Source organism: Hibiscus syriacus, unplaced genomic scaffold (genome assembly GCF_006381635.1).
Source record: "Hibiscus syriacus cultivar Baekdansim isolate YM2019G1 unplaced genomic scaffold, ASM638163v2 tig00111540_pilon, whole genome shotgun sequence".
NCBI lineage: Eukaryota > Viridiplantae > Streptophyta > Magnoliopsida > Malvales > Malvaceae > Hibiscus > Hibiscus syriacus.
In genome coordinates, this window is record NW_024063114.1 from 1,404,747 (window position 1) to 1,418,490 (window position 13,744).

The following is a 13,744-nucleotide window of genomic DNA, read 5'->3' on the forward strand; positions in this document are numbered from 1 at the left end:
GCTGGTTTTACAAGAGAGGATTAAGAGAGGGTTTTTATTTTCTTTGAAAACGACATAGCATTCGGTTGGGATTCAAGTTCTTATAACGAAACTCTTTTCTACGGGGATGGTTTTGGGAAACCGGGACTCGTATTTATGGTTGGGTCATTTATTTTTCTTGTTCTTTTTTCTTTAATAAAACTCTTTTATTTTATCTTTATAAAATAAATAAATAAATTAAAATAAATCATTTTTACTTCAAAATAATAATTTATTTGGATACATAAATATGTATATATGATTTCTATTAAAGAATAGAATGGTTGAGATATTGTGGCATTTAATTTTTTAAAATATAAAAAAGGAGGGGTAATATTTTGACTTTTGTGACCGATCCTTTAAATCACGCCCACACGTGGTAATCTTTTCCAGTTCTATAATTCCTATGGGTGGTGGGGAAAAAGGTAATTTACACATATTATTACACTCTCTTTTTTTACCGAACTCAGAATTCATAATTATATATTAAATCAAAAGGAAAATTCTATAACGCGTGGAGCACCGTAATACATTATTGAAGTGACATATCAAAATATATTATTAATTAAATTACCTTTATGAAGTAAGCATTGAAAGAGTAAATTACACGTTTTTAATTGTTCACATTTATAGGTAATAATCAGATATGCATTTGTGTATTTACCCAAGTTGATTCCTACGTGAGTTTGTGCATATTAAAATCAATTTCGCTTATTTTTAATTTTTTATCGAATAGAAATAACGTTTCAAACTTAATAACTAACATTACTTTAACGATAATATCTATTTAAATAGATTTATCCACTTTTAGTAAACTCGTTAAAACGATAGGATAAATCTCGAAAATAATTTATTTGTTTTTTAAGCTTTTACTAAGATTTCCAAATAATCTCGGATTTTTTTCCTAGAAAGGTAGAAAATAGAATCTGTCTTTAAACCATACATTAGTCCAAAATAAAATAATAATGATAATTTCAAATATTATCATAATTGAATTGAACAACAAATAAATATGAAATACGTAATTTATTTGAAAAGGTTCATGTTTCATGTAATCAGTGCAATTCAAACCATGCGAAGCTACCATGCATCGCACAAGTCCAAGCGAATCGCAAAAGACAAAACTAAGCAAATTTTCGAAGCCAACAAACCAAATTCATGTATGGATGGCATCATGTATGGATGGCATATCTTAACTTGTCGCAACGATTGGATCTCGCAACAAGAAGAAAAAACACGTTAATAGAGAACAAAATAAAACTATATGTAGATATTGAACAATGCCGTATGAAATACCACCACAACTACATTTTTCTTTTTATTTCGTCAGTCGTCTAGGATAAAAAATATATATCTTAAGATTGTTAGAGGTATAATATCCGAGACGGTACAAATAAAAGGAAAAAAATCTTATTAAATGATAAAAAAATAATACTGAAACAAATACACGATTGAAAACGAAACAACCGATTGAAAACGAGTTGAGGCATGTAACTACGCAGTTTTCTTAAAACATATTTTTTGTCATTCATTGGTGTTCGAGATTTTTGGTCGTTTATCTACCAGAATACGACAACTAGATGATCAACGTACAGTAACACAACTGCCGAAATCATGAATTATTTCTTATCTTCGCCTATCACCAAAAATTAAAGAAAAGAATTCATTTGAATTTGTTTTTGAGTTGTTTTTTAACTGTGTTTAGCCTAGTAGGTTAACTTGGTATTTATAGGGAGTTCACATTATGAATAATTGAAATTTTTTAACCTAATGAAGCATTAACGAGAATAAAACAATTAAGTAATTTCCACTTACAAAAAAGGATAAGTGGAAAATGGTTTGACTAAGCCACATTGGAGACTATATCAACAAAGGCCAAAATGATAGCTGATAAAATAAGCAATAGCGTATGTATATATATATATAATATATTATCAAAACAAACTAGACAAGCAATAGATAAAGGTGCGCAGGAGGAGTCCCCCAAAATTCCATTTCTTTGGGCAAACTGCAAGACAAGTCAAGCTAGGTGTTCAATCAGGTGGCAGCCATTGACCATTAAAACGCCATGCCTAGCTTTTTAAATGAAAATGAGCCCCACTAATAATTTTTTCTAAAAATAATATTGCTCCGATAATATTTTTGTAAATCGAATGTCTCGTAAAGACTCGTAAAGATATATTAAATAATAATCTTATATTTATATATATATGATTGAGGAGGCCAGATTTGACCCGTAATTTATTTGTTTGTTTTCAATTATGTGCTCTGTTTTAAAAATCGGATCGGACCGGCCGGTTCTACCGGTTTAACAGGGAATCGTTGCTTAGTTCGGTTCAATCTAAACCGGTTGAATCGCTATTAGTGAACCGGCCAGAATCGCTGAACCGTTCGAACCGGACCGGTTGAAAACCGGAAAAAACTGGGATTTTTGTTTTTTTTAAAAAATTAAACCAAACAACGTCGTTTGTTAAACGAGCCAAGTCGAACTCGAGTATTGCTGAGCTCGACTCGAACTTGAAAACTTTAAAAGTAAGCTCAACTCAACTCAAACTCACAAGCTAAAAATTATCAAGTTCAACTCAAACTCGAAATATAATATTGAAACTTGAACTCAAAAAGGCTTGAACTCAAAAAAAAATTAGAAGCTCGATTGAAGCCTAAAATTCAAGCTTGATTGAAGTGAAAGAATAGTTCACTCAATGCTCACTAAAAGGCTCCATGATTTTGAATGTCAAATTACCTCTATTATTTATAGAAGTTAGTTGTGATGAGCTTCTATGTTTTTTAGCAATGTAAGATTGTTTTGTTCTCATATTTTTACTCTTTAGACTTTTGGGATGCTCTTCTATGTTTTTTAGCCATGCGATATTGTTTTTTAAAAAAAATTAAACCAAACAATGTCATTTTGTTATGATTTTTTTAACCCCAAATTTATTTTTTAATTATAGGTATATAATTATATTTATTATTTAATATGTTTTACCTTAAATATTATGTTGTAGTTAATTTGAATCATTTTGTTTCACTTGATTTTATGGTTTTTAACTTATATATGTTATGACTTGCTTTGAATATGACTTGTGATATAAAAAATTATTTTTTATTAAATATTTTTGGTATTTTTATTTAATTTTTTAAATAATTATGACGTCGTCCGGTTCTTTCGATCGATCGGATCAATTCAACCCGTTGAACTAGTAAACCGGTAATATGACCAATTCGCTAATCGGTCCGGTTCTAAAACCCATGATTATGTGAGGAAGTTAGTTGTACCTTATTGGAAAGTAAAGTGCATGCGCGGGTACAAGGTTATTCCCATGTTGTATATATGATGATTCAATTGGCCAAGAAAAAGCATGCACCGTCCCTTTGTCTGACGTCTCCTTCATCCTCGTTCATTTTAAATTTGGAAAAACTGCATGGAGGATTCAATATCTGGGGATTTCGGTTGGCTATTTTTAATTGGACTTTTCTTAAAATATTAACTACTTTTTAATGTAAATGTTAAATAAGAATCAAGTATAATAAACGATTAATGAACTCATCAAGTGGACTCAATTGTAAAAATATATTTTTTTCCTATAAGAGTAGAAGTCTTGTATTCGAGCAACATTGTTTGCAAGAAATATGTGCGTTGTCAATAGATTAAAATTTTCTGAACATATGCTAGTTCTGAATCAGTTAGCGACTAAGAGTTTTTTTCTTCTTCTGGTTTTGTTTTCATTTTTCCCCTCATAATACGAGTTATGCTAGTTTTTTTCGTTTAATAGATATTTTACTTTTTCGTATAAGAAATGGTAGATGTTTAATATGCTCCTATAGCGTGTTTTTCTCTCTCTCAAAGTTAGATTTAATACATCTCTTCATAGGCCTGTAAACGAACCGAACGCACACGAACGGAGGTATATTCATATTCGTTCATTTAATAAATAAACGAACACGAACATAAACGATTTTTTTTGTTCATGTTCGTTCATTAAGGAATATAACTTGTTCATGTTCGTTCATTTAAATGATAAACGAACATAAACAAACGTAAACAAATACAAACGAACAAAATAAACGAACAACACAAACACAAAAAACAAATTTATTCGAACACAACATGAATGTAAAAAAAGGTAAACAACAAGAATAACAACTTAAAATTAATTAATTAATATAACCTGCAACTTTAGAGTTAATTTGTTCGAATACGACAAAAATCATACATAAATCATAAAAAAAACTATATGAACATAATAAAGTCTTAAAGTTAATTTGTTCAACAAAACAATCTTCTTGAAATCCAAACAACTTCAATAATATTCGTAACACATTCAACTTGCTCTCTGTTCGAACATAAATGAACGAACATAAATGAACAAAAGTAAGCGAACATATAAACGAACGTTCACGAACGTAAATGAACGAACAAACCCTTTGTTCATGTTCGTTCATTTAATTAAACGAACGTAAAATCTTGTTCATGTTCGTTCATTTAATAAATAAACGAACATAAACGAACTTCCCGCCACACGGTTCTCTGAACGTTCAGTTCATTTACATGCCTATCTCTTCAGATGACATTTAGTTATCTTATATCTCTATTTTGGATCATATGATTGAATATTTACATGCCTATCTCTTCAGATGACATTTAGTTAAATCGGTTAAATCGGTCAATATTGTAATAGAAAACCAGGGACGGAACCATGTGTCCTTTTGGGCCCACTACCATCATAATTTTTTTTACCATTAAAATATATAGAAATAATTATTTATTTAGACTTTTAATTTTGATTTATTTTAATTTTATCGATTTATTTTCTATTATTAATTATACTTTACCCCTAAATTAAAATCCTGACTCCCTTAATGTAGAAAACTATCGTAGATCGGTCTAAATGGGCCAATTTTGCAGCCAACTTGCCAAGCGATCCAGCTCATGAATAGGTGTGACGAACCATTTGTTGAGGCCTAGAAACCGCAAAAACTTTCAAAGCCCGTCAATTGTCTGGTATGTGGCAAATGAACTTGAGATCCAGTAACGATGTAATCTAGTGCCTATCCTGAGCGTCCTGGAGAACCTGATTGTTCTTATTATATCAGGACAGGCCTTTGTAGATTTGGGGCATCATGTCATTTTAATCATCCTCCAAACCATAAACTGGTATAAATCCATGGCTTTTGTGAGTTCAGAGTCAACTTTTTTTTGGGTACAAAGAACCTTAATTTGGGAATAGGGGACAGAGTTGCAGGTGATGATATTTTAACTCTAGAACTAATAGATGCCGCCTCTTAGAGCTATTTGTATAATTAAATGAACAAGTCCTGTCCAGAGTTAATGCTTTTTGAGTGGGATATTTTGGTACAATGCGGAAGAGCTCAATTTTAGTGGCCTTGTATTATTGTCATTGGCATAATATTGCTAAGAAGTTGTAGGCGTGAAACTTTTACACATGGATCTTTACAACTAAATCATTGTAGGAAATTTATAGAGTATTAGATACTTGAGATTAGCATTGTTTTTTACATGCATACACACTACAGTTGCTGCCAAAAAAAGGAAAAGGGGGGATTATACTTAACCTTCTGCAGTGATTTAATTTAACTTAGTACTACTCATTTGAGTTTTTAAATATCAATTGTCAGTTGAAATGTTTGCTTAGATTATATCAAATTCCAGGCTAATGCTGCAGCAAGGGTGAAAGGAGAGTTTCCGGAAAGAGTAGGACAACCTGAATGTCAGGCATGTATTTGTTCTTTGGTTTCGTATGCGACAATATGCAATGCATGGTTAACATGAAGTATACTACGTTTTATGTATCTGAAAAAGGAAATTAATTTTATTAGTTGTATATTGGTTGATTTAATCAAAATTACTGCTAAAAATTTTTGATATAAAAGTGAATGCTGACTTTTCTCTGCAAATTCAATATGCTGTTATTCGTGAATTCTTATGGATTTCACAGTTGGATCCATTAGTTTTGCAGTGAAGAATTTGTTCACATCTATATGGATAATGCACTAGAATTAAATGAGTGTTCGTGCTACTTCTAATTTTGTTCATAATGAAACAAGGACTACTTCAGATTTAGGGACAAATCCTGCTGAACGTTGAACAGAGTGAGACTAATTTTAGGTTAAGGGAAACTTTATTGAAAATAATAGTATAACCAACATAGGTTGTTGATGATAAAGTTTGTACGTGGTTTCTTCCTCCCTTGTCTCTTCTTTTGCTTCAAAGGTTCTTGCTGTCAAAAGCAATTCATAAAGACAGATGAAATACTGACTTGATCCTAGTATAAGGAACTAAACAAATAAAGAAACTAAGAAAATAGAAATATGCTAATAGATTGGATTGAGGAAAGGTTTACTTCTCTTCTAGTTGTTTGACTTAGCTGTCAAACTTTAGTCTGAACTCTGAATTGTCAGGTTGACTAGGTGACTGACTTCTTGTACCTGCTTTCTTCTTTTCCATTCTGCAAAGGCTGGATGGCTCTGACTCCTACTTTTACTGCATTGGAAGCTAAACTGCAATCTCAACAGAAGCTAATCTTTTGGTTTTACTGCACCATGTCCAATTATAGGACTCTATGGTTCTCATTTTCATATATGTTCCGATCCAACAACTGACATTTTTCTTTTAACTGCTCTGCAGTACTACCTGAAAATAGGAACTTGCAAATTTGGAGCTACATGCAAGTTTCACCATCCTAGGGACAAAGCTGGGATAGCTGGGAGAGTTTCCTTGAATATTTTGGGCTACCCTCTTCGCCCGGTTTGGATTTTATTTTTTCCTTTCTTCTCTCCTTAAAATACAATTTTACAATGATACAAGTATGTCAATATTCATGTCCTGGTTTCAGTTTTGTCACTTTTTCCTTAATTTTTTAATTGGATTAATTGAGAAAATCCAGAAACTAATGCCATCCAGATTAGTTCCAATGTGAAAAATGGACATATGTAGACAGATTCTGAATTAAAATCTTTATCACTTGCTATGACTCAAAGAGAAGCTTTCCTCATTTCAGTTTTGAGCTACGAAATTGTTTTCAAATTTAAATATGAATTCATGAACAAAAAATACTGCTGAATTTCGGACCATTTTTAGCCTAAAAAATTTGTTTGGTTATGTAAGTTTGGACCTTGTTGGCAAGCTGTACTTCTTCAATGATAGGTTTCTAACATATAGTTTTTTTTTGTGGTTATGGGTGATTCATAGTCAGTGTAATTTACTTTCCTTTTCCTTTATACAGGAAGAGACTGAGTGTGCTTATTATTTAAGAACTGGACAATGCAAGTTCGGGAGTACTTGTAAATTTCACCATCCTCAACCAACTAATATGATGGTTTCATTGAGTGGCTCTCCTATTTATCAAACTGTCCCTTCTCCAACCACTCCTGGTCAGCAGTCATATCCAGGAGGGATTACAAATTGGTCAAGAGGATCTTTCATTCCCAGCCCCCGTTGGCAAGGTCCATCAAGTTATGCACCCTTGATTTTACCCCAGGGGATGGTATCGGTTCCAGGCTGGAATGCTTATAGTGTAAGCTTTTCCTTAGCTTATTACTAATGCTTTGTTCATTAAGCAGGCCCAATTAGTGTTTTCATGTGTTTGGAAAACATTTGAGGTGACAAGTGAGGCAACTCATGAGAATTCTAATTGTCAGTATGTGCTTTAAAATTTTCAAAGAAACAGTATAACCTTCTTATCATGCTTATTAGTATGTTTTATGGTTTAGAATAAAAGGGTATGTCAAACTCTGGGTAACACCTACAGACATGTGAATTGGATTGGAATTTAACTCTTAATCTGAATAATTTGATATACTGGTTGCTCCAGTTTTTGGTCTTGGTAAATAAACATGATGTGCACATGTTTCTTTAAAACTATGTTCTTGATTGTTGAGTTACTTTACAATTCAGAAATGACGGCTAAATTGAATCGGAAATTTTGTAGCTTAACTTGATTAACAGCTTGTTCCTACCAAAAACACTAGTCTATCTCCTTTTGAATACATTCAACTGTATGCCATAAACCAGAACGTGGCTACACATGTATTTTAATTGAACAAATGTTTATCGGTCACGGTAAAAGTAAACATGAACTGCAGCAGCTTCTTTGTATCTCTAATTGTTGAATTAATGACGAGTTTGAAGCGAGCGTGAAATTATTTAGCTTATTTGATAGTTGATTGTTTTTTCAAAAACAATCGGCCTATCACCTTGCGAAATACATCAATTGTATTCTATAAACTAGAACCTGTCCATGTATGTATTTCCGTTAAAGAGCGAATGTCTTTTAGTAATGTGAAGAGTTCTCTCTACAGCATTTGATAATGTAATTTGAGTTTCACTTGTACTAGCAAGCATCTGTTCCAGCTTGTAACTTGTGATCTTTGAGAAGTACTACCATTAATTATCCAAGAAAAGAGAAAGAAAAAGGGAGACAAGTGCTACCATTCTAATTCTTTTCATTTCTCCAGGATTTCTCCAGGGTCAACTGACATCAGCCTCTTCTTCCGAGAACCTGCAGCAGACAAATGTAAATAATCAAATCTATGGAGCCTCACACCAGAATGAATCAGGAACTTCAGGATCCCAAGCATCCTTTTCTCAATTACGCTCTGGTTCTGTCCCTGTAGGTATTTATGCCTTGCAGAGGGAGAACGTATTCCCAGAAAGACCTGGCCAGCCCGAGTGCCAATTTTACATGAAGACTGGAGATTGTAAGTTTGGTGCAGTTTGTAGGTTTCATCACCCAAGAGAGAGAGTTCTTCCTGCTCCTGATTGTGTGTTGAGTCCTATAGGCCTTCCTTTACGCTCGGTGAGTAATGTTTTCAGTGGTATTCTCTCTTTAAGTTTATTTCTGAATCTTGATCTGCTCAAATAACTACGGCTGTTTATTAAAAACCTGGTATTCATGCTACCTAAAAATGTCATTCCCTCATCTATAATCTTACATGACCTTTTCTTTTAAAAACTTAGTTTCCTGATTGTTTTAATTGCAGCCCAAGCTAATGATTCTTTTATGTTAAAAAATGGATGTTGCTTTGGTACGCCTTCTGGCAATTGGTCATTTTGTGACTGCCATGCAGCACTTTAAATTATATTAGAGAGAAGTGGCATAAAATGGATTTTTTTTTCCTTTTTTGCTTGGATTTGGTAGAGACTAGAGAGCCCTATCATGGCATCTTGTTTTGAAGCTTTGTAATGCCAATATTTTGATTACAACAAAGTGCTTTATAATCTTTGACACCATAAGATGGTAGAGACTAGAGAGCCCTATCGTGTCATCTTGTTTTGAAGCTTTAATCACAGATTCGTCTTCAATTGTAGAATGTTACTATTTTATTTTTCTTACTTTCGTTTTTTACTTAACAAGCTTATAATGTTTTGCTTATCCATTATCCATTTTGCACATGTTCTTGGTGGCTTTGCTTCTCATTATTTTCTCTTCCATGCAATATTACCATTGATTTTGTGGGGCATGTGGTTGGTTTGCAAGAAGAGGTTCACTACTATGTGTGGGCATTCATTGTTGCTAGTTATTGTTGCTTGATATTTTTTACAATATTGATATCTCTACTACTACATTCTAACGGGGCGAACCTCTATGCATATTTTATTCTCGATATGGGATTTGCAGGTTTGGTCCAAGTTGCAAGTTTAACCATCCTATGGGAATTTTCACTGACGATTACTCGGCATCATCTCTATCTGATGTCCCAGTTCGTAATTTCCTGGGATCATCGGCCGGAACTACTGGGTTAAAGCTGTCACCAGAGGGTCTTGTTGAAGCAGTTTCTACAAAGCCCAGGCGACTTTCACTGTCAGAAAATAGACAGTTGTCTCCCAGTGATGATAATATTGACACGGAGGGATAAAAGCTATAACAACCATGGCTGATTACATTTGACAATAGTTTGGTGGATGAGGAAGAGAAATCTGTAAATTCATTTCCCATTGTTGGAGATGTGCAAAGTTCATGTCAAGTTGATTTTGTTCTCTGAAAAATATGCAATTCAGTCAACAGTTTCATCTTCTGAATTTCATAATGCTGCGTTGTATAAATCTGAAAATTATGTCACATTTGGTAAAACGAAAGTGAACAATTCAGCCGTCCCGAAGCTCGTTTTCCTTTCTGATTTTGGTGTTATGTTTCTTTTACACTATGTTGTACGAGGCATTTTCTTCTTTCTGTGTGCAGTTTTTAACACTGCCTAGTTTTCTTCTGAATCTTTATGGCTTGAGATTCCATTGTTTCTTCCTTCTTCTTCTTGAACCTCAAATATGCAGGCAGTTTCTAATAACAGCCTTGTTTCTTGAGGTAATAATTACTATCTGCCCTAATATTGATCAGTCTTGTGAGTGATTCTCTAAGTTGTTTCTTGCACTGAGACTTGTTATTCCTGATTGTATGTAGAAATTGTGGTGCAGAAGCATAAACATTCAACTCTCCTGCAGAAGGAAGTGGAAAAGTACTGTTTTGCCACATCATTTCTTCGAAGTCTTTGAAGCTCCTGGAGATCTCACTCCGTGATAAATTGCTCAATGAAGATGAGCTTGTAAGTCACTCCTACTGATTCTCATGTTTTGTGGGGTTAGTTAGTTCTTCTTTACCAAGCATCATACTCTTTGTCCTTGCAAGAGGCTTTTGAAGATGTAGTGAATCCTCAGAATATGGCCAATAATTTGGTCAATGTAAATGAAATTCAGGTCAGTAAACCCATCTTTTTGAAAATTGACTTGTGCCTTTCAGAAGCACACGTTTTTATGAAAGCTAAGGCAAGTAAAAAGGAAACACTAAAGGGACGTGCTACACTTCTTTAGGCTCGTGCTTTGTTGTTGCATTTTGTTACACCAGCACTTCATTTTTTTACTATTTAGAAAATGCCACCAAACCATTTAAGGAAATTTGAAACACAGTCCAGAAACGTCCTCTCGGAGAGACCATGTCCGGTCCAAGTGATAAGATTATAAAAGATAGCACCTTTTGAATTGGACTGAATATTTTTACGATAAAAGCTGAATCATTGATGTAAAAGAATTTAACATCCACCAATCAGTATTGGTTCATACGGACTGGTGCCACCATGCCGATATCTGTCACTTAAATTTCAGTCTTAAAAACATTCATCATTAATAGAGGAGCATCAAACGTCGAATATCATATACTTCCGCCACTGGACATGCATGAATCAAATATTTAATAAGTGGTACCCCTTTTCATTAAAAAAATACAATTCTTTTTTCATTTATGATTTGCACCAAATCAAAATTAAGCTAAATACAAATACTGCAAGTGGTACCCTTTTTCTTCTTCAACAAATTCTAGTAAAAGAAAGAAAAAGAATCAATACCCATTTCGCTTTCTTTTCTTTTACTAACCATCAGTTCATCAAATCAGTCCCGGAAGCAAAAACCCACTGCTACAAACATGAAATCCGGTCATGGGGTCACTCTTGTTCTCCTGTTTCTCTTCGTTTCAGCTCATGTCTTCAATTGCAACGAAGCTACAAGCATGGCACGAGTGAGTATCAGAAAACCTTGCTTTGAATGCATAGATCCCTTGGCTTTTGATCCTTTGTTTTGTGGATTTTGAGTTGGTTTCTTGATTTGAAGGTAAATGGGTCTTCAGAAATGGTTCCATTGGTGGATGAGAAAGCGATAAAGATGATGAAGCTGTTCAATGAGAGCAGGAGAAAGCTGGGGAGTTTCCAGATATGCGCTGTTTGTACATGCTGTGGTGGAGCTAAAGGTGTTTGCTTACCATCTCTTGTTGCTACGCAATCAATTGCAACATTCCAAACAGACCCTTTGGCTTCTGTTCTTTCACTCCCAAAACCTGTAATTGCTTTGGATGCCATCTCTAAATCCTTATTTTTCTCACGTTTTGGTTGTTTTATTTCAGGGTTTTTTTTAAAAAAAAAAATTAAAAAGTATTGATTCCGATGCATTTTTTAAAGTGGAGAAAGAGAATATCTGTTCTTCTTCATTTGTTTGTTTATAAAACTTCATAGGGAGTTTGCTGTTTTCAGTTTAGCTTCTATTTTTTTTGGGGGGGGGGGGGCTATCTCCAGTGGGATTTGTCTATAATTTTTGTTTCTTCAAGGAAGTAGCATTGCCTGGAAATTGTTAGAACACAAGATATGGGATCATTGGGGAAACATAGTCTTTGTTAGTGAAGCTAATGGGTCTTATTACAAGGTTATTATTATTCTCTCTTCTTTTAGGGTATAAATAGATTAATGTTAATGCTCTGTAAGGCATGACAGAGATTCAAGATGCCTATTATTTTACTACTTATCAGCGGGTGTATTGCGTGATGCAACTTGGAACAATGTAAGAGACTTATTTTAATATCAATTTGTTCTCTGAATGGCGTTTGTGCATATAATGTTTCTGCTGTTTCACACTTGAACTAGCACAGTATCTATAGTCGGAATAGGTCAACAGATAAATAAATAAATAATCTTGGTGATGATGCTCGAGGGAAAGTGAATTCCTAGAACTTTGTAGTCTGGCTTGTTGTGCCTACCATATTTTTTAAAAAGATTTTTGCAACTTTAAAGGATAGTGAAAGGGGTCTCAAATACTGGGATTCAATGCTCTCTGGTTATATGTGAACCATTAAAGGTTTTTTTTTTAAGATTTGAGTTACCTTAGGAAAAATGAGGGTTTTTTAAGGTAGATATGGCCCTTAGTAGCTGAGATTTAAATGTTGGTGAAGGGAGATGTGGTGTTATGTATTGTGAGCCGTTAGAAAAATTAGGGGCGGGAGGTGGTTTGATGGAGGATATCAAGCTCTATCAACCACTTTTGCTGAAGATGGCGGTGGTGTTTATATTTTTTTTTGGAGTTGAATTAATTATCGGTTGATTTAACGAGATGAGATGTTAGGTCCTTTAAACATGATTTAAAGTTTAAATTTAGATATTGTAAATGAAACAAATTAAGAGATCGTTTTCATAACAGATCTTAATAATATCTGATTTAGATTAGTCTATCAATAGATTTAGTACTTATGAGTAAAAAAAAATTCTAGAGCTGAATATTGTCGTGTTTCTCTTCATTTTAAGTTACTCTTTTTCAATTACAAGTATCAATTGTGACATATTCTTGTTTTTTAAGGGTAAAAGAAACTATTGGGGTCCCCCTATTTTAGGGAGTGAGGCAAATTAGTTCTTATATTGTTAAATGTATTAATTTAGTCTCTCTATTAGAAGAATCAATTTAAAATAATCTCTCTATTATAAGAATTAATTAAATTAGTCTCTCTACAATTAAATAGATCAATTCGGTCCCTATACTAGTTAAAGGAATCATACAAGGTCGATTTTTTTTTATAAAAGAAACAATATTTTTTTTTCATTTGCAAAACATATTTCATTTGAAGAACTATAAAAACAATAAAAAATACTAATTTTGTTAAACAGTAATTGACTCTCTTTTTTTAACATTAATGCCTCGTTTGGTACATAATATAAAGCTTAATTATTGGTTTATCCATAATATAAATTAGAAATAAAACTCACGTTTGGTACATAAATAAATAATTATTAGAAAATTAATCTGAAAACTAGAATAATGTGTAAAATCTCACGTGGAAAATAAAACAACTTTAAAATAAATAAAATATTTACTTCTTTTCGTTCAAATCAAACGATCTCGGTGGTAAAGAAATTAGTGTTGTGCTTTAAGATATATGATTCAAGCACTGTGAATGTTGTAAAT

The 13,744-nt window shown here is 33.1% G+C and overlaps 2 protein-coding genes across 2 annotated transcripts; both read left to right on the forward strand.

Annotated features, from left to right (window-relative positions):
* The first annotated feature begins 5,183 nt into the window (after positions 1 to 5,183).
* On the forward strand, positions 5,184 to 9,130 carry LOC120164638 (zinc finger CCCH domain-containing protein ZFN-like). The gene is made up of 5 exons (XM_039174308.1): positions 5,184 to 5,192; positions 5,690 to 5,752; positions 6,665 to 6,784; positions 7,263 to 7,553; positions 8,505 to 9,130. Exons 1-5 carry the CDS (start codon positions 5,184 to 5,186, stop codon positions 8,898 to 8,900), a joined length of 879 nt encoding a protein of 292 aa, XP_039030239.1. The 3' UTR covers positions 8,901 to 9,130.
* Positions 9,131 to 11,378: 2,248 nt separating this feature from the next.
* On the forward strand, positions 11,379 to 12,048 carry LOC120164550. Its single transcript, XM_039174247.1, has 2 exons — positions 11,379 to 11,540; positions 11,633 to 12,048. The coding sequence occupies exons 1-2, from the start codon at positions 11,448 to 11,450 to the stop codon at positions 11,954 to 11,956; spliced, it is 417 nt and encodes a 138-aa protein (XP_039030178.1). The 5' UTR covers positions 11,379 to 11,447; the 3' UTR covers positions 11,957 to 12,048.
* The last annotated feature ends 1,696 nt before the right edge of the window (positions 12,049 to 13,744 follow it).

Bases quoted from the DNA above. Each gene is read 5' to 3' on its own strand.
- LOC120164638 (XM_039174308.1), top strand. The intron at 5,753-6,664 runs GCATGTATTTGT...ACTGCTCTGCAG, and splicing joins TAGGACAACCTGAATGTCAG to TACTACCTGAAAATAGGAAC. The intron at 7,554-8,504 runs GTAAGCTTTTCC...GGATTTCTCCAG, and splicing joins CAGGCTGGAATGCTTATAGT to GGTCAACTGACATCAGCCTC.
- LOC120164550 (XM_039174247.1), top strand. From the start codon at position 11,448: ATGAAATCCGGTCATGGGGTCACTCTTGTTCTCCTGTTTCTCTTCGTT. The intron at 11,541-11,632 runs GTGAGTATCAGA...CTTGATTTGAAG, and splicing joins AAGCTACAAGCATGGCACGA to GTAAATGGGTCTTCAGAAAT.